The following is a 19,888-nucleotide window of genomic DNA, read 5'->3' as shown; positions in this document are numbered from 1 at the left end:
AAAAGAGCAGGATGCATTCCTAAATTCACAAAATGTAACTGGATATTAATGCTTATAGGTGCTAATACCAGAGATTGTTGATCCAGGGAATATTCAATTACCCTTGAGGGGGGGGGGGGGGGAATCAGGAACAAAACTGGACTATACTTTATTGGGGTATTTTGCCTTCCTCTGGATCAATTGTGGGTATAGGATTGTATATATGGAGGTTTTCTATTTATTTAATATTCCTGTTGGTTGATCTAGATACACCTGTGTCTTTTTTCAACCTGGCTAACTATGTAACTATGAAATGTATAAAAAGAAAAAAAATCAGCTAATGGTTACAAATATTAACATTTCCACATGAGTAGACATACTGGGCTTTATACAAGTGATACATGAGAGGATGATCAGCTAATGTGTTTCCTTAATATCAAATTAGGACACATTGGTCCTTCTAGGATTATTACACTCATTCAAAGAAGATCTTTCAAGCATCAGCTGATGATGATTCATTAATCTTTTCCGGAGCTGATAAGGTCTATGTAGCCTTCAAACCTCCTCTAGAACACCCATTGGCATATGAGGGTGGGGCTAAGCTTGAACATTTAAATGAACAGTTCATTTGGCACATGAACATTCTCACCCAAGATAGTGGCACCTTCATTTAACAGCCATGTTCTCTACAATAAGGTAAGTCTACATTACATATGTTGTTCATGCTGTTTCTTAATGTATTAGGCCATTTGAAGTTATTTGGGTTTTTAGTAGATTTTGGAGCTATGAGTCTTTTGTCTCATAATGACTTCAGTGGTGAACCTATGAGCTTCAGTTCTCAGTTCCAGTCTTTAGAGAGATCTTACAGTTGCTGGTATTCAGTAGCATGGCAGCACTTTGCTTTGACAGAGAGACAGGGCCGGCCCTACCATGGGTCTCACTGGGTCCATTGGACCAAGGCAGCACTTGGAGAGGGGCAGCAAATTGACTCCCAAGATTTTTTTTTACAGCAGTTTTATGTGTCATCAGTTTGCGGCGTGTTACGGGTTCCCATCTCATACTGCCGCCCGTAGTGCAAACTGATGAGTATGAGGAGGCGGACCGTCTCCTCCGGGGAACGTCCCTCACGTGATCATGGTGTGTGCAATAACCTCAGACATTAGTGCACTCCATCTCATGCAGGCCAGGCTGGATCTTCTAGGGCAGTGGGCATAATGTCTTGGGCCAGCCCTGCAGAGAGATATTGTAGAGAAGTCAGTGGACATCAGAAGCCACCCATGACAGAAATATCAGTTTGGGTGGAATAAACTTGGATTTAACTTGTTATGGCTCAAAGCTGCAACTTTTTAAATGCCATTTTTTTAACATGACAGTAGGTCAATTGCCTACTGTTAAATTTTTTAGAGGGCACCCAGAGAGACCCAAAACCCAGGGTGCTTCATTATGTAACTTCTGAATTCAGTTACCAAACGACGAGAATATCAGACGAATGATCGTCTATTTTTATCTGCATTCTAGTCTCATATCGAAAATTAAGAGGTTACTGAGAGTTACAAAAATTTTATTCTTTCATTTCTGAGATTACGTGGTCTTGGTCTTCCAATTGTTTTCAGACGAATACTGTACTGATTAAAAAAAAATCGTACATTCTGGTATCTTATATAATTACATAGTTAGTCTGGCTGAAAAAAGACACTAGTCCATACAGTTCAACCAAAAAAAAAAAAAACAAGAACATTTTTGGGATTTGTCCCTTCAGATTATTTTGGATTTGTTTGTCTGATTTTCTGTTTCAATCATTTTTATTAATTTTCAAAAGGAAGTAATTACAAAATACAAAGCCAAGTAGACCATGGCAAAATAATTTCAACTAAATACAAAGAGGTAGCCAAAATAACATCTGTTATGGCATATAAGACAACTACATACAGTATCTTCCCAGAGTCTGGCCATTGGAAGAACCAGCTTATTATTAGCAGAGGAATCAAGAAAAAATGGTAACAAAATGCAGACAGCTGGAACAGTATAGGTATTCACTCAAAAAAGGCCAAAGTATAGCGGCCACTCTCTTTGAGTATGTTTGGGATTGTTTCTGTTTGTGTACTGGGCATTAGGCTGCTCATCATAGCCATGGACTATTGTTGGGGGTCTGAACATAACTCCAGGGACAGAAGGTTTGGGACTTCTGGTGAGCTCTGGATGCCATCTAATCCTATAGTTTACACAGTCTTCTATAGGTGCCTGTATTCATATCCTTCTGTCACATTACTAGTGATCTGCTGTGATTTACACATTATATTGAAACCTGAATGGCTGTTAGAACTATTGTACTGTGCACATTGTCATTGCTTGTTTTACTACCTGACCTTTTTTCAATTTTCTAGCAGATACACATCCAAAAACCTTAATGTACAGTTTACGCACACAGGTTAGCCCATTTATTCTGCTCTTCTGTCTAAGACAGCCCTCAAAAATTCCACTTGCCTGCTCGCATTTTGCGAGTGGAATGATGAGGCTGGCGAGTAAGGGCTGTGCTTTAAGAAAAGGGTGGACCCAGGGCGCAGAGCCCACCCATTGTATGACAATAGCGAATGAATATTCGCTATTGGCACACGGATCCTCCCCCTGATCCTCCTCCTGGCCAATCAGGAAGCGAGTCCGAGACCCATTTCCTGATTGGCCGAAAGGCGAACAATTGCCATTGGCCAAGGAGGAGGAGGAGGCCTCGGGAGACGCGGAGGATTGAGAAGAAGCCGCCGCTGCATCAGGTAAGTGCACACTGGTCTCTCCGCACGCTGTGGGCACTCTGCATTTAAGGGGGCACGCTGTGGGCACTCTTCATTGAAAGGGGGCACACTGTGGGCACTCTGCATTGAAAGGGGGCACGCTGTGGGCACTCTGCATTGAAAGGGGGCACGCTGTGGGCGCTCTACATTGAAAGGGGGCACGCTGTGGGCACTCTGCATTGAAAGGGGGCACGTTGTGGGCACTCTGCATTGAAAGGGGGCACGCTGTGGGCACTCTGCATTGAAGGGGGCACACTGTGGGCACTCTGCATTGAAGGGGGCACACTGTGGGCACTCTGCATTGAAAGGGGGTACGCTGTGGGCACTCTAAAGTTGTTGTCGTTTAATATTTTTTTGTTACTTAATTCTGAATAAAACATTTAACAGTGTAATTTTATGAGATATTTTACGAGGGCATGTTTAGGGGCGGAGCAGGGTAGGGTTTGGGTGGGGCAACAAGTGGCGAGTAACTCTTAAGGCTTGGCTAGTAGCTCATGACTTGAAATTTTGAGCCCTGGTCTAAGATACACAGCTGCATGCCTTTAATACCCCATGAAGTATCTTTGAGGGCCCATTCACCCCATTTGATTTGGAATTTGCTGATTAGTGTTGTATGCAGTACTTTTTCTCAGTGCAGCTTGACAGCGCTGTGTGAATAGAACCTAAAGGATAAGTCCACCTTTGGGAACATGTTACGTGTTCTACCTGTTTTAGGGTAGAACACATAACATGTTCCCAATGCTGCAGCCGCTGCCCAACTCCCCTTCCCCTGACAGCAGTACTTGAAGTTCCCCGTACTAGCTGTCAGTTTTTTAAATTAGCCCTGGACGGCCGTGTCATTCATTCACAGAGTTCTGTAAATAAATTAACTACAACTACCGACATCCTTTGGGGATGCCGGCCTGTAGTTCTCCATAACCTACCATGGCGAATTGGGCAGGGCCGTCTTAATGCATTGGTCAACCTGAGCACTGCCCAGGGGCCCCAGGTGCATAAGGGGCCCATGCAGTTGCCTCTCACCCAGCACTCTCTGGCGCTCCTCTGACACTTTGCAGGGGTTAAGGAAACCCCCCCCCAAGGCGGAGCATTGGCTGCTTGTGTGGGCGGGGTGTGTATATCTCTGATCACATGGAATGAACAGAAGAGGATAGCGGGGATCAGAGCAGTATAAATCCCACCTACACAAGCAGCAGCAGTGGTAAGATCATGGCTGGATCTAGGGGGCTGCCCCCCCCCCAGAGTCTAGCTGTACCCCCCAAAGGCCCTCCACAACTCCTAATGTTGTGCTGGCAGTCTCCCATCCCTGCACAGTGCACAGCTTGAGCACAGGCACTGAGAGCTCCACATCTGATTCCCTTACACACAGGTACGATGTGCACAATGTAGAGCAGGCTACTGCAACTGAGCTGCTGTTCTGACTTTGGATCTTCACAGGTCATAACTAAACACAGTAGCCAGCTATACACTGTGTAGATCGTTGCTTCTGTATGTTTAAGGGAAACAGATTTCAGCTCCAGTATGTGCCGTGTGGGGAGCAGGGGATCATAGTGCCTATATTCAGTCTGTGTACAGTGCAGGGATGGGAGACAGACACTCTGCCCAGTGCACCGCCAGCAGGGACCCCTGTAATGTGCCCTTCTACCCACCCTGTACTGTGCCCACCTGCCCCTGTACTGTGTACAGACATACATATAAACAAGCCACTGAGGGAGGCTGGGTGAGGCATTTATGACAGGGGGCCCTGTGTACAGGGAGGGGGCTAGCTTAAAAAAAGGAGTGGGAGCAGTGTGTACAGCGGAAAACAGGGTCAGTGCATACAAGGGTACAGTGTGTAGAAAGTGTGGGACAAATTGTACAGGGGGTGAATTTAATTTGGGATAATTCTCTAGTTGTGTTTATTTGTTGTTTTTAATCATATAAAAAGCCACGTCCAATACGTAGCATAATTTAGCCACACCAAAATTTTGCAGCAGCGTATGTAGCACGCCGCAGAAATCTGTCTCCCTAGTAGGGGCCCCTGTGCATTACTTTGCCCAGGGGCCCATGATGCTAAAATATGGCATTGGCTATGGAGCACCATGGTAGCTCACTGATTCTTCCTGTCAGTGTATCTGCTTGCCCTTACGGGATGCATGGGCACGCTTACACTGACAGGTCTGCAGGAGACCTGCATGGCACCAGCGATCTGCTGGTCACTGGTACAATGCTTTTCGGGCTCAAAAAATAAAAATAAAACATCTTTTTACCTGCAAAAAAATGGATATTTATTTAACTTATCCTTTGATTATTTTTAATAAAGTTCTAGAAAAAAAAAAATTAAACAATGCGATGCGCTGGATTGGCACTTTGGCACTGTGTCCTCCCAGCGCACACCAGGAGCTGTGCAATTAGTGCAGCAGTTGGTATGAATCAGCCCTTAGACACGTATGGTGTGAAAATAATATACTTTACACATAGCTTATCTTTTTTTATTTTTATTTTTTCTCCTATTAATTTTCAGTCTTAGCAAGGGTGCAATTTATTCTCACATACAGCTAGAGCCACTATGATGTGCACCTTCAAATGTGTATGAAATATGACATAGCAGATATGTGAAAAATCAAAATGGCTTTCAATTGTACTTCCCAATAAATATTAGAATAACAAAGTACTGTAGTACATTTTAACAGAAAATATTTTATTTCCCATTCTGTCTTTATAGGATGTTCAATCGGCAGTTAACAATCCTGCTTCTGTTCGCTCACTTGTCTGCCGTGCAAGGACGTCACCTCTGCCACCTTGCTAATGCAACTATCTCTGCAGAGAAAGACCACTGTCCAGTGTGTGTTACCTTCACCACCACCATCTGCAGTGGCTACTGTCAGACACTGGTGAGTCTTGGCTGTAAAGAAATTAATTGGAAGAGATTTATCAGCCTGTTTTTTTTTTTTTTTTTTTTTACAGTTTCCTATAAATAAACCAATGATTCAAACAGAGATTGGGAATCTAAATCAATTACACACACATTATTATATTACATTTCTATTAGATTCATTCAATGGGGTGATAAGACTAAACTGGAGCAGCTGTATATAGTATCCAATCAGCTTCTATCTTCAGATTGTTAATTTTGGGTTTTTTACTTGGACGCGCTCCGCCCCGTTCAGCAGAGGATCCATGAGTAGATCCCCTGCTGAACCAGAAAAGAATGGAACGGAAGCCAGTTTTGTGACTTCCGTACCTTTTTTGTTTGCATTTTGACAGCAGGCTGCGGCGGACTCGTGTTAAATCTATGGGCTGTAGGATGTAAATGTCAGTCAACCTATTAACCTCAGGATCATTCCGATCACATCCCATTTTGGTCCTAAGAAACTCAAAAGGATGCAGTTTTTTTTCCCAGACCTGGATGGACATAGGTGGAGGTCTATTTACATCTGCCTACCCTTAGAACTGTATGGAGCTTCTGATCAGGTCCATCGGAAAAACTGAAAGGTGAACTTGATCTCAGAGCCCCTGTGAAAAGGGGCATTAAAATACAACTAAAAGCAAAACTTTTTTTTTTTAGTTTTGGATACACTGAGGGATTAGAACACTTGTTAGGTTTTATCACTGCCTGTACATGTTAGGGAGATTATTAATATTATACAGGATTTATATAGCGCCAACAGTTTACGCAGCACTTTACAATATAAAGGGGGACAGTATAATTACTTTACAGCTCAATACAGAAGCATTAGAATGGCCCTGCTCATGGAGCTTACATCCTAAAGAGAGGGGGAGGTGGTACAAAAGATAATAGCTGCAGAGGATGAACTAATGGAGGTGAGTCAAGTACAGTTCTTAGGTGGAGGTGGGGTAGGCTTTCCTGAAAAAATGAGAATGAGAATCGTCTAAAGGCAGACAGGGTAGAAGCCAATCAGGCAGGGAGTTCCAGAGGTTGGGAGAGGCTCTGGAGAAGTCCTGGAGGTGAGTGTGGGAGAAGGTAACAAGGGAGCTAGAGAGCAGGAGTTCTTGAGAGGAGCAGGGGAGGAAGATTATGCCGATATCTGCAGATGAGGCTGGTGATGTAGCTAGGGTTGATGTTGTGGATGGCCTTGTATGTTGTGGTTATTATTTTGAATTTTATATGATGGGTAGGGGAAGCCAGGGAGGATATGGGCAGATATTTGTCCTGTTTAGCATTATCAGCGAAAGTGGAAGTAAAATAAAATCCCAAATTTTGGGTTGTTCCCAGAACTTATTCTAAAGACCGCTGTTGGCTGATGTCACAGACCCGCTCCAGACTCTGCAGGGGTCCCAACAATAATGCTGGGATCCACCCAGATGTCTTACATGCAGCCACTCCCACCCCCCTCTACAGCGAGCTCAGAGCGGACCTGAGCACTGAGCCATCATCGGTCACATGATCTCTTAGTTCTTGGATTTACAGCCAGTAAAGGACTGATGCAGCACTGTACCGATGCTGCAGCCAGATAGGTATGAACCTATTTTTTTAATGTTGAATTTCCCAAACTTCTCTTTAAGGGCAGTGAGAGAAACTTGCGTTCCGTGCGTTTCCCACACCTTGTTTAAAACACACTGGGTGTGCGATCTGCTGCAGGTGTCAATTATTCCTAAACGACAACCCAAATGCAGATTGCAAACCAAGTGTGTTTGCCTGCAACAGATCGCATCGCACTAGAGCACCATGCAATCCAGTTGCAGTGTGTTTTTTAAAATAGTGCATGTACTACTTTTGGTGCGATCCAGTGCAATATCAGCCCACTGAAGTGAATTGGCTGAAAATCAAACAGCACAGGAACATGGACCACATTTCTGTGTGATTCAGGTATAAACTGGCCCATAAAACCCAAAAGCAAACATTTATTATATTGCAGCTTACCAATTCTTAGATGTTGTGGTTTCATTAATTTTCTTTTTAGGTTGTATTTCCCTCTTTTTCACCTGTTGATCTGGCCAGTAAATCTGTTGTTTTTTTTTTTAACCTCCCTGGCGGTAAATCGAGTGTGGCTCAGGGTTTATTTTCAGTACCAAAAGCAGTAACCCAGAGTCACACTCGGGATTACCCTGTAGTGATTACTTACCTTGTCCCTGCGATTCCCCCGATGTCCTCTCGCTCTGTCCTCCGGCCGATGCAGCCATCCATCTTCCTGGTTCCCTTCCCTGTAAGCGCCGAGATGCACGGGGGTGGAACACGGCGGGAATTTAAAAAAATAAATAAACAAAACAGACACATACACATTGTAATTCATTGTAATCTGTCGTGATTACATTACTGTGTGAAATAATTTCAGTGATTTGTCCAGTGCCCTGTATGCACTTTTACTGTTCTCTCTGCCTGGAAACTTGAGAACGTCCATGGCGTCCAAAAAGCGCTCCTTTAGGTCAAAAACTGTTTTAGACCAGCTAGAAAACAACGACAGTGAATTGGAATTACTTGAAGAATTGAGCGATAGCGATTTGTGGGAAATTTGTCATAGGACACTGAAAGTGACGACAGCGACGATTCTGGGACTGAGCTCAGTGATGTGCAAACTTGGTGCTCTATTGACTGCGGTACAGATCAGGCAGCGCCCCCAAGATTCCCATTTACTGGAGCGAGAGATAAAATATACAAAGTATATTCCCAAGCCAAATGGAGAAATCTAAAATTTCTAAATAAATAATAATATATAAATATATGTGGTATGCAGCTGCTATAGTGAAAGTGCGAGTGCTCAATGAAAGTGAAGTAATCAGTTTGTATATGATTACCTATAGCGCTTGCTTGAAAGTAATAAAGGCAATAGTTCTAACACTGTTAAATTCAAACTTATAAAAGTGCATATATAACCCCGTGATCTACTAAAAGTATTAAAAAAATAAGTAACTTCACATATAAAAATAAATAAAAAGATAAATACAATATTAAATAAATGGATAAATTTGCAAATTCATGTATAGTGCAGGAGATATAGAATTACTTTCATAAAAATGTGCAAAAGTTCATATGCAAAAAAAGTTCATATTTAAGTGACGTGACTTCCTGATAGTGAAAGTTCAAAGGAAATAAATAAATAAAAGTGCACAGTGAAAAGTGCTTGGTGCTGCTGTGATAGGTCTTCCACTCTATCCCTGGTGTCAATCCTTGTGCTCCACCTTGACAAGATAGAGAGATTTCACACTCACCAGATTGCGTGGGCCCTATGTGCCTTACGACACTAGGACCACCAGAGCTTTGTGACCCCCAGGGTCTGGGTGCGTTCTCTCTGGGTAGGTGTCTTCTCCTACAGCTTTTTTCAACAAATGGTTTTATTGCACAGTATCCAGATGAGCCATTACAAGGTCCAAATATAAATAGAGGCAATAAAGGCAATAAAAAGCAAGAGAAATCGGGATAAAATCGGATAAACGCCGTCACTATTATGAGCTGCGGTGTGGAAAGCAGTACTTCCGGTTTGCGTTCCACCGGGCTAAAGTGACGTCACGATGTGCGTTCCATCTAGCGCGTTTCGTCATTGGCTAGACGTCTTCAGAGGTGGAGTCACACGTCTTACAGGGCCTTTATTTAACAGTGTTAGATCTATTGCATTTATTACTTTCAAACAAGCGCTATAGGTAATCATATACAAACTGATTACTTCACTTCCATTTGCTGGAGCACCTGGTATGAAAGTAGACGTTGAACACGATAACCCCTTGGCATACTTACAATTATTTCTGACCGATGAGGTTATTGAAAAAATTGTTACTGAGACAAACCGATACAAAGAGCAACAATTATCTACTCTGCATCGGAAGTTTTCAAGAAGCAGAAAGTGGGAACCAGTGACCAAAGAGGACATTTGGAAATTTCTTGGCCTAATAATACTTCAGGAAGTGGTGGGGAAACCCCTGCAGAAGTGGTATTTGACAACTAATATATTACTTGCCACTCCATTCTTTGGCACAGTCATGTCAGAATACAGATTTTCCCAGATAATGAAATATTTACACCTCGAAAACAACAAAGAATTTGATGAAACTACTCATCCTGCACCAAAATTAAAGAAAATTTGGGAAGTATATCCAATGATTCTACAGTATTTCCAACAGAGCTATGTGCCAGAAAGAGACATCAACATAGATGAAAGTCTAATGGCCTACAAGGGAAGGCTCAGCTGGGTGCAATACATTGCATGAGAGAGGGCACGATTTGGCGTAAAATCCTACATGTTATGCGAATCGTCAACTGGCTACATTTGGAATTCAGTCATATACACTGGAAAAGGAACAAAATTCAATCCAAAATGCAGCAACTATGGAATGGCAAAATCTTCCGTTCTTTCATCAATTGAGCCATTGCTAAATCAGGGCTATTGTGTAACAACCGACAACTTTTATACGTCTCCTGAACTTTATAAGTTTCTTCTGCAAAACAAAACAGATGCCTATGAAACCATTAGGGCTAATCAGTGCGACATGCTGCCAACGTTTGGCAATAAGAAGCTGAAGACTGGAGAAGTGGTTGCCTGGCAGGAAGGTAAAATGATGGCACTGCGATGGCGTGATAAGAAAGATGTGTGCCTAATGAGTACAGTTCATAATACCTCCACTGTTATGGTACGCACAAAAGGTGGAAAAAAATTGTGAAGCCACAAGTAGTGATAGACTACAATAACACCATGGGAGGTGTCAACAAAGCCGACCAAGCAATGTCATTCTACCCAGCAATGAGGAAACAGCAAAATAAGTACTACAAGAGGATCTTCAGACATCTTCATGAGCAATGCTTGTGGAATGCCTACATTCTGCTCAATAAAAAAAAAAAAAAAAAATTGACAAGCCTGTGATTCATTCTGACTTCATTTGGAAATTTGCCGAACGTATCTTTGTGAACCACCAAACACCATCAATGGCTGTGAATAGATCTGGACATCATGCTGTTGGTTTTGTCAACCCAGAATGCCTGATTGGTCATCACTTCATGGACTACATCCCACCAACCAAGAAAAAGTCAGCATTTACAAGGTTGTGCGTGGTTTGTTGCTTGAAGCGAGATAACAGTGGAAGGAAAATCAGAAAGGAAACCAGATTCCATTGTCCCATTGTGACGTTGGACTTTGTGCAGTCCCATGTTTCAAAATATTTCATACCTGAGATGTTTACTAAACCGATATGCAGTGTCTAGTATTACAGTAATAAGTAATATTGCACCCTTGTTTTGACAGATTTCAGTGTTTTTGGTTTAAAAACATTATTGAAAAAATGTATTATTATTATATTATAATTTATGATTTTGTGTTTCAAACTTTTTCACACCTAGGATGTCTACTAGACTCTTGTTTGGACAGAATTAAGTGACTTATTCCTAAGAATTACAGGCCTACAATATAAAACAACAGATTTCCATGCAAAACAATGTACCGCTTTGACATTCAAAAATACTACCATAATCAGACTGCCAGGGACGTTAATAATACAAGCTGTCCTGCAGATGTAGCACTTAGAGGGTTGAGACAGACCATGTATTACTGACAGGGGTGTTTACAATGGTCAACTATTATTCATTTGTGAAGAAAATAAGCAAAAAAGGCACCTCTGAGTGTAGACTGTACAATAAATTGTAATTACAATGAATGTAAAACTCACATTAAAGTTTGTGAGAGGGACCATGTAGGGTGAGGAGATGCCCAAGAAGGACGTCTAGAGGAGTAAGGGCAGTGATGCCCCTGCTGGTGCCGTCTCAGGATCTTTTTCTCTGTTCCCCCTGGATCCGGCCAGTAACAGAGTGCAGTGAACCCCCAGCTGGGAGCGAGGGCTGGGGCGCACAATGGAAGGCATCGTCGCTCCTCTGACGTCACAAGACCGTAATGCGTTTCGGAGCATTTGCAGTGGATGAAGAAAAAGAGCTTGAAAAAGGAGCGCGCATCTTTTTCTTCATCCACTGACATGCTCCGAAATGCGTCACGGGCTTGTGATGTGAGAGGACCGACACTCCCTTCCATTGTGCGTCCCTGCCCTCGCTCCCAGCTGGGGGTTCACCACACACTATTACCAACCGGAACGGAGAGGAAGATCCTGAGACGGCACCAGCACGGGCATCACTGCCCCTAGTCCTCTAGACATCCTTATTGGGCATCTCATCACCCTACATCATGAACTTTAATGTGAGTTTTACATTTATTGTAGATAAAATTTATTGTACAGTACAGTCTACACTCAGAGGCACCTTTTTGTTGCTTGTTTTCTTTACATGTTTGGGGAAGAGCTTCCACCCCCCCCCCCCCCCTCTTCCATCCGAAGGGCAGCCCTGTACAGTGGACCTTCACCTTCCTTTACAAAGACTTTGTACTACGGCCTAACCATTTACATGTTTTTTTGTTGTCACAATTATTCATTTGTGTAATACCTTTATCCTAAAATTAAAAAAAAAAAAAATAGTTTAGTACCGATAATACTCCCTTGCCCCCAGATTAAGAATGCAGTTCAGAGGTGTCTCTGTGCCTTACCAGGTGTTGCCTCCTCACCACCCTTTCAAACCCTGTAAATGTTAAACCCTGACCAGGGTTGTAGAGCTGTGCTGTAGTTTGTGGTTCATTCCTGCACCAAGTTGTAGATGTATGTTCCTCATTTAAGGAGTATTTCACAACATTGATATCCATTCCTGCAGCATCATATGCATATCCACCATGTGCAGGTTCCAGTGAACTGTACACTTACCGTTACAGCAATGATTGCAGACAAGGTGCTAGGAGCCAACCCCTGTAAACAGTAATGCACCTGGCAACACTGTTTTGTTGTTAAAAAAAAAAACTTCATATTTCCTGGTTAAAGCCCAGCTCTGGGCAATTCCCCCCCCCCCATGCTTTGGGGTTGTGCCCGCACTGTACGAGTTAAATGCTAATTTTATCTAGGGGTGAACACAAAGCCTATACTCAACTGATCCTTCGGTAAATGGTGCTTACCCATGTCCAGCGGTGGACTGTTTCCGATGTCTTCACATTCAGAGCCAGTCTATGGGTGTAATGATGTCAGTAACATTTCGCTGCACCAGACTGCTGGACCCTGGGGGGGGGGGGGGGTTGGAGGATCAGAAGCCACAGGGACTCTGCTCTCCAATCCCCTAGACAAAAACAAGCAGTTAGCTGTACCCACACTGCATGGGAAAAGAAAATTGTCTGGAGTTCAGCTTTAAGGCCCGTGATATTTGAATTTTTATGCATTTACCAGTTATTTCAATGGACCTGCTTAAGACCCAAAAACTCACAAAAGGACAGACCACCGCACCATCTTGGAATGCGTGGAGCTAAGGTCGGGTCACGCTCAGTGGCCAGACTGGGAAGACCATAAGGACAGTCCGTCGTCCAGTCCGGCAGTTGATTGTAGTTCTCACAGGAACAGAAAATAATAAAAGAAAAGAAGAAAAAGAAAATTCCATTTAAAAAGAAAAAATTGCCAGGACCAGAGATCCCAGCAAGGAACTAGGTCCTCACTCCTGACTAGGCAGAAAAAAACTGAAGACTATAGCATGAAGTGGGAGTATACCCCCAAGGACTGCCTTATAGGCATAGTCAAACTTATTTCCGCCTAATGTCCTACTTCTGTAGGGGGCAGCATAAACCCAAGGGTCAAGAAGATCTAGCGCTGTATCCGTCAATGAACGAGAAAAATGTAGTTTTTGTTGACATACCCTCAAAGGGAAATTACATCTAAAAGGGCTGCAGACCCTGTCACTTCCTTCATTCGAACACTGCAAGTGCAGCAGCTGATAATTTTAAAATCACTCCCATTCACTTTGCACATGTACACAGAGAAACAAACAGTAGAGTTACTGTTTAAGCCTAAAGTTGGATAGGCAATTTTTAATTTCAGAGACCAAAATCTATAGAACACATTGCTCTCTTGCTACTTTAGGAAATGTTTGGGCAACTGTTAGAAAATTCGTTTCATAAGATTACCCCTAAGGGCAGTGATGGCCAATATAAAAAAAATAATAGAGGGTCTCAATTGCAGCCGCCAGCACTTCCAGAGGGCCGCACAAAAGCAGTGCACTGTTACGTGTTAAGGTGCAATGCATAAAAGCTAGGCAATTTATTCAAAATGAATGAGCTTTATTGCACCTGGACATTTTATTTCTGCTGCATTTTTTGCTGTGTACTGCAACGCACACTGAATTGAGAAATGGAGTACAATAGGCTCCATTATTAGTGTCAGTGATTGCTTTCAAAACCCCCACTGTAGGTGCCAGTGGTTGCAATAACCCCCAGCATCAGTGGACACAATAATGCCCCCAGCACTGGTGGCAGTGGAAGCAATAATAACCCTAAGCACTGGTGTCAGATTGCAAGAATAAACCCCACATTGGTGCTCAGTTGCACAGGGGCCTCTGACGAAGTCACATGATATAATACAGGGAGGGTCAACAGGTGACATTATAAACACAGTTTGCTTTACCTCCAGGAAGGGAAATAGGGGTGTGTAGTGGTGAGTAACTTAGGCCTGTAATTGGTAGTAGTGGCAGTCTGTTTATGTCACAGCTTTACTGGATATTGTATAATTTCAGGGTTTTATTCTAGTTTTTTTTTTTTTTTTAATAAAATGAATATTTCTGACCAGGAGTCTCCAAACTCTGTCCATCTAGTTGTTCAGGAACTACAATTCCCATCATGCCTAGTCATATCCGTGAATGTCAGAGTTGTACAATGCCTCATGGGAAGTGTAGTTCCGCAACAGCTGGAGGGCCGTAGTTTGGAGATCCCTGTTATATACAGTGAGTACACCAATTAAATTGAGATGCATTAAGCGATTGCGAGTTTCATCCCTGGTGGGGAAAAAGCCCATTTGGACCAGAAAGTCTGTAGGTTTCATATATAAATATAACAGAGGTGAACAAAAATGTTGTGTGTGACGTGTTAAAAAAAAAAAAATTTTATATTGAATAACAGCCATACTCTTTCAACAGGACCCTGTACACAAGACAGCTCTCTTCCCATTTAAACAGAAAATCTGTACCTATAAGGAGATCCGCTATGACACCATCAAACTACCAGACTGTTTGCCTGGCACAGATCCGTTCTTCACCTACCCCGTGGCATTGAGCTGTTACTGTGACTTCTGCAAGATGGACTATAGCGACTGCACTGTGGAGAGCAGCGAACCCGATGTTTGCATGAAGAGTCGCATATTCATTTGATGTTCGTCAAACTTAAAATGCATGTTTAGAAACTAGAAGGAATCCTCTGCTGAGATTATAAAGCCTGCCTTTGCTTCCCTCTGTTATAAATGCTAGTTGCCTATCAAGCTGACAACTTGGCTCAATTGCATTACGATTCACTAAGCTGGAACAAGAATGTACCAATGGGAATTCCAACTGGCTGTAGAAAAAGCCAGGCAACCAGCATTTTCTGAAGGAGGTCAACAATGACCGACAATAGGTTTCTCTCAGGAAAGATTTCCTTTATGTCTGGCCTTGGTTTCTTCTTTAACCCTATAAATAGAATGGCAGAAAAACCGCTAACTATTCCATTTAAATGTATATATTGCATGCTTATTGTTTTTTCCTGCCAAAGGAATTCATGATGTAGCCAACTGTGTTTTTCTACATCTCTGCTACAAAGCACAGCTTGATAGGCAACGTTTCCTGGTATAAGAATGCAGCTTTCAAGGTCACCTCTTCTGCCTGCAACCAGAATTTGCATCATCACCTCAGGCCAATCAGCAGGGAGATAGTCCAGAAACAAGTTAAAGGGTAACTCCATTTTTGTGGGTAAAAAAAAAAAATATAGCATACACAATTCCGACAAAAGTCATATTGTAATTGAATGTTAATAAAAGTTACCTTTCCTTTTCATCTGCAGTGCTGTCATTTTCTATAAAATGCAATGCAAACATGGCTACCTGGAGGCATCTGTACACAGATGGTGTACAGAACTGCCCCCCCAGAAAATGTCATTTCCGGCTTGTATGATTGGCTCACTGATTTCCCCAGAAGTCTACACTAAAATAGAAGTCCTATTTTGAGCATTCCCTGCAACAAAAACGTCATTTTTGGTGAGATACTTTCAAAAGGCTCAATCTTATCTTAAGGGATGCAGACCCTGCCACTTTCCTCAGAGCCCTGCAGGTACAGCAGCTGATTGATAATTGCAAAACCACTACCATACAGATTCACTCAGCACATGGACACAAGGAGTTTGTTAAAATACCTGCAATGTACTGTACATGGATCACGCAGAGGGGAATGTTTTTCCCAACAAAAGTGGAGTTACTCTTTAAAGTGAACCAGGAAAAGGTAGACACATCCTGGATGTGCAGTGTGGCAGGGGTATGTGGATCACAGTGGTGACTAAAGATTTCACAATCTTTTATTCTACATGAGAATTTAGACATTTGCCTTGAGCTCCATTTCAATGCTTATGAACTAACTATATGGTGTAGTACGTTTAGTATAAAAAAAGGAATCTGCAAACTTTCTAAACAAGGGGCAAGTTTACTGTCCTACAGACTTTAGGGGGGCCGAACTGTGGCCAATGGGAGTGGAAAAGGTCCTGACGTCAGTGGGGAAAAAAAAGCAATGCCCCATCTATGGTGTGATTGGAAGGAATTTTGCCCCATCTTTGGTGTCATTGGGAGACATTATACCCCTTAATTGGGGTCGGGGGGGGGGGGGGATATGCCCCATTGCTGTTTTCAGTGAATGAAACCGTGCCCCAAGAGATAGATAAAAGCAAGCAAAGGGCCACAGTTAGGAGACCACTGCTATACAATAAAACAAACCCCCCAAAAGATTTACACATCACTACCTCATTCTGTAGACATTACATTTTATTGTAATAAGGCAATTAACGCCTTTATACACAGGTTAAATTTTATGGAACAAGCTAAAAACTTGACCTGTGGCTGCAACTCTACTAAACTATATTATACTGTATTTATAGAGGGTCTACAATCCCGAACATTGTTTTATACAGAGATTTCTAAAATCAAGGGCTAATATCACACAACAGGAGAATTCAAGCCTGACATCAGAGACACATGGAGGATGCTACTGCTTACCAGGAAGGAGGGAGGGGTAGGGAAGGTAGACACTATACTTGGTTTTACTAATAATGAAGCTTTCAGTATACATTGTAAGTATTGTATTGGTGTCTCTACTTGCTTGTTAATTACCATGGTACCACCGGGAGGTTTGTTTTTGGGAGAGTTAGGGGTGATGGGAACGACCCTTTTAGTTTTTATTTTACATTTGGATTTCGGTCTGGGTCTGCTTTGGAGGGATTCACCCTCTTTATTTGTGCTGGAGATGATTGTCAAGGTTACGTAATCATTTGGAAATTTCAGTTGTCACAGAACAGGAGGCAATAGGTATTCCGGTTCCTATGACAACTGTTACCCTCACTTTAGGGAGATTGCCAATCACTTCCTGTTGTGTCTCCAGGACATAAAGACAATGTAAATCTTCCCATAAGGACACAGACAGAAACCCTGTTCACACCTGAGCGTTTTTCAGCTCTTAAAATGCTCATCTTTGAGGTCTCAAAACGCCCAACAAGCAAAACCCCATTTATTTCAATGGCCCCTGGTCACATCTGAGTGTTTTGTCACCTGAAGCGGTCTGAAACTCAAAAAAGTACAGGAGCTTTTTTTTTTTTTTGGCAGATTACAGGCGTTTTTGTTTGATGTCAATGCCTGCCTCCAAACACATGCAAAAAACGCCTGAAAAAACCCCAAAAACAATACGCTCAGGCACGAATGAAGCCTAAATAACATGAAACCGGTTTTAACCATTCCATACTGTATAGTCTGTTTAAATATGGTTTACCTGGTTGCTAAGCTGATCCACTGGCTTCAGTATATTCAGAGTCATTGACTTGGAACACTTATGCAGATTAAACGTTCAAACTTTACATTTTCTAATCTGCATGATTTTTCAGGTAATGACTTAAAATACTGCAGGTGCAGCCAAGTAGTTTAGCATTTTCATGAGGTTAGCAATGGGCACCCTTCTTATTTCTCTTAGTAAAGGCATTCAAACTCCTGCACACCAACTGCTTTATTCCCTCTTATACTATACATTTCAGCTGCTAGATAATACATGTTCAGTTCATAGAAATATTACCAGAAGAATGCAAGATACCCTTCTTCATGGCTGAATTTGCTTTCTCAGAATTTTAGAACATAGTAATCATTTGCACTGTAAAAAAATAAAACAAAAAAGGTACATCATGAGCTCATCAATAGAGTGCTATCTTATTTGATTTAGCCAAGAACGACATCTGGGATATTCAGAAGTGATACAAAAAGTGACTGTTACCAACAGCAACCAGATGCATGCTTGGTTTAGCAAACAATACTTTGGAAGAAGTGTACGATTTATTTGGCTGCTAGGTGCTATTTATTATTTTTCACTTTGCCAGAATACTTTGATAAGGCTAAAAATCACAAAATTTTAGTTTAATTACATGACTTTTAAAAACTCAGACTCGAACAAATGCTGGCCTTTGTTCCCCACAAAAAAAGAAAAAAAAATGTCTTATTCTAGCGTGTTAGGCCAGCTATAAGACATGCAGGTCTGTGCTAGGGTTTTAGCTCAGGGATGAAGATTCTTCTGGAAAACACAGTGACATGGCGTTTCGGATGCCCCTCCTTTTCCAGCCTGTGACAGAGGAGCTCTTTGAAACACATTGCCTTGCACTTGTAGATGCAGCCCTGTTACTCGATAGAATAGCACAGACACCAGTACACATCAACAGCCAGTGGCTCCAGTTTTGCTGCCTCTGTACTTCTCAAAACCTTAGAAGGTGATCCTCTTCTGCTCACTCAGCTCTGCTGGTGGCCAAGGAGAGACCTGTGAGACAGTGACTGGAACTCTGAATTCAGCATTCAACGGTCCTTCTCTAACCTAAGTGGAACAGAGTACCGCTAGTTTAAAGTTTGCAGCGCACATAGGTCTGCTGCACCCAGGGTCTCCTTTTCTTATATTGACTATAGATGGAACATTCCTTCCTTTCCATCACATAACCCTGGGCTGCAGGATCAGTGCTTATTAGAACTGACATCAAATTTCTTCTGACAGCGCCAGTACAGACTTTGTAATTTTTACAAACTTTTTAGTACAATAATTCAGTGCCATGGCTCATGCCCTAGCATTAGGAAATCCCTTCACATAAAACATTGTGCTTTGAGTATTAATAGGTCCAAGGCCAAATGTCACACTGGTGATTTCTAAAGCCTCGTACACACGCAACGATTATCGGCCGACCGATCGTCCGTCTTTTGTCCAGTGTTGTTGTGTTGGTTGAAATGTGCTCTAGACTGCACACAAATTTTCTCGGCCAACAAAAACCAACTTCAGAAGTGATGTCATGTGCTGGTTTACTTTCCGTGTGTTTTTTCTTCTCTGAGCATGCCCAGTTTTGCTCATCAGATTTTTGTCTGCCGAAATCTGTACGGACTGACGGAAAATCGGCCGTTCTGTTGACAGCCAACAAAAATTTTATAGCCTGCACACCAGATTTTATTCAGCCGAAAAGTCGGAGTCGGTTGTCGAAAGCATCATACTAACAAGCCGAAAATCGGCCGATCGGACGTTGGCCGAAAATTCACGGCCAACTATAGATGCGTGTATATGAGGCATAAGACCTCAAAGAAGCCAAAAGCAAAAAGAAGCTTTTACAGAGTCTCTCACACAGATGCAAGCGATATTTCGCATCCTTACTGGCAGCAAGGGAGCAAAGCCGTAGAACCAGGCAAGTATTCTATTAAGCAATCCTGCTGCTGGAAATGTGCAACCAGTGACATGGCTGCTCACCTGACATGAGCCTATGGGGTGAAAATAGTATTCTGCTTGTTTCTCCTTCTGGGTGTACTTGTGCAGGCATGCTTCTGAGCCGGGCTGTGTGCATCTACTGTATAAACATACACCCCATGGCACACACACACACACACACACACACACACACCATGGCTTGGCCAGGCCCCCCATTCCCTCCTCACAGGAGTTGATTGACAGCCTATGGCTCCCGCTGCTCTCTGAGACTCCTACGAATGCAGGAAAAAGGAGCAGTGTTGCCGCATATGGATCGAGAGAGGACTCAGTAAGTGTTTACGGGTGGTTGGGGGGCAGGCTACAGGCACTGGAAGGTTTTATTTACCCTAAAAAGTGGAACTTTAGGTGATAAATA

General features: G+C 42.5%; 1 protein-coding gene across 1 annotated transcript; it reads left to right on the top strand.

Moving 5' to 3' along the window:
- Positions 1-658: 658 nt before the first annotated feature.
- LHB (luteinizing hormone subunit beta) lies at positions 659-15,102 on the top strand (the record flags this gene model as incomplete). The annotated part of the gene is made up of 3 exons (XM_082274676.1): positions 659-675; positions 5,467-5,635; positions 14,668-15,102. The coding sequence occupies 3 exons, from the start codon at positions 659-661 to the stop codon at positions 14,896-14,898; spliced, it is 417 nt and encodes a 138-aa protein (XP_082130802.1). The 3' UTR covers positions 14,899-15,102.
- Positions 15,103-19,888: the final 4,786 nt, after the last annotated feature.

This window comes from Pelophylax lessonae (assembly GCF_965119305.1).
Source record: "Pelophylax lessonae genome assembly, chromosome: 12".
NCBI classification, from domain to species: Eukaryota; Metazoa; Chordata; class Amphibia; order Anura; family Ranidae; genus Pelophylax; species Pelophylax lessonae.
The sequence above is the reverse complement of the archived record's forward strand: the minus strand, read 5'-3'. Positions and strand labels throughout refer to the sequence as shown.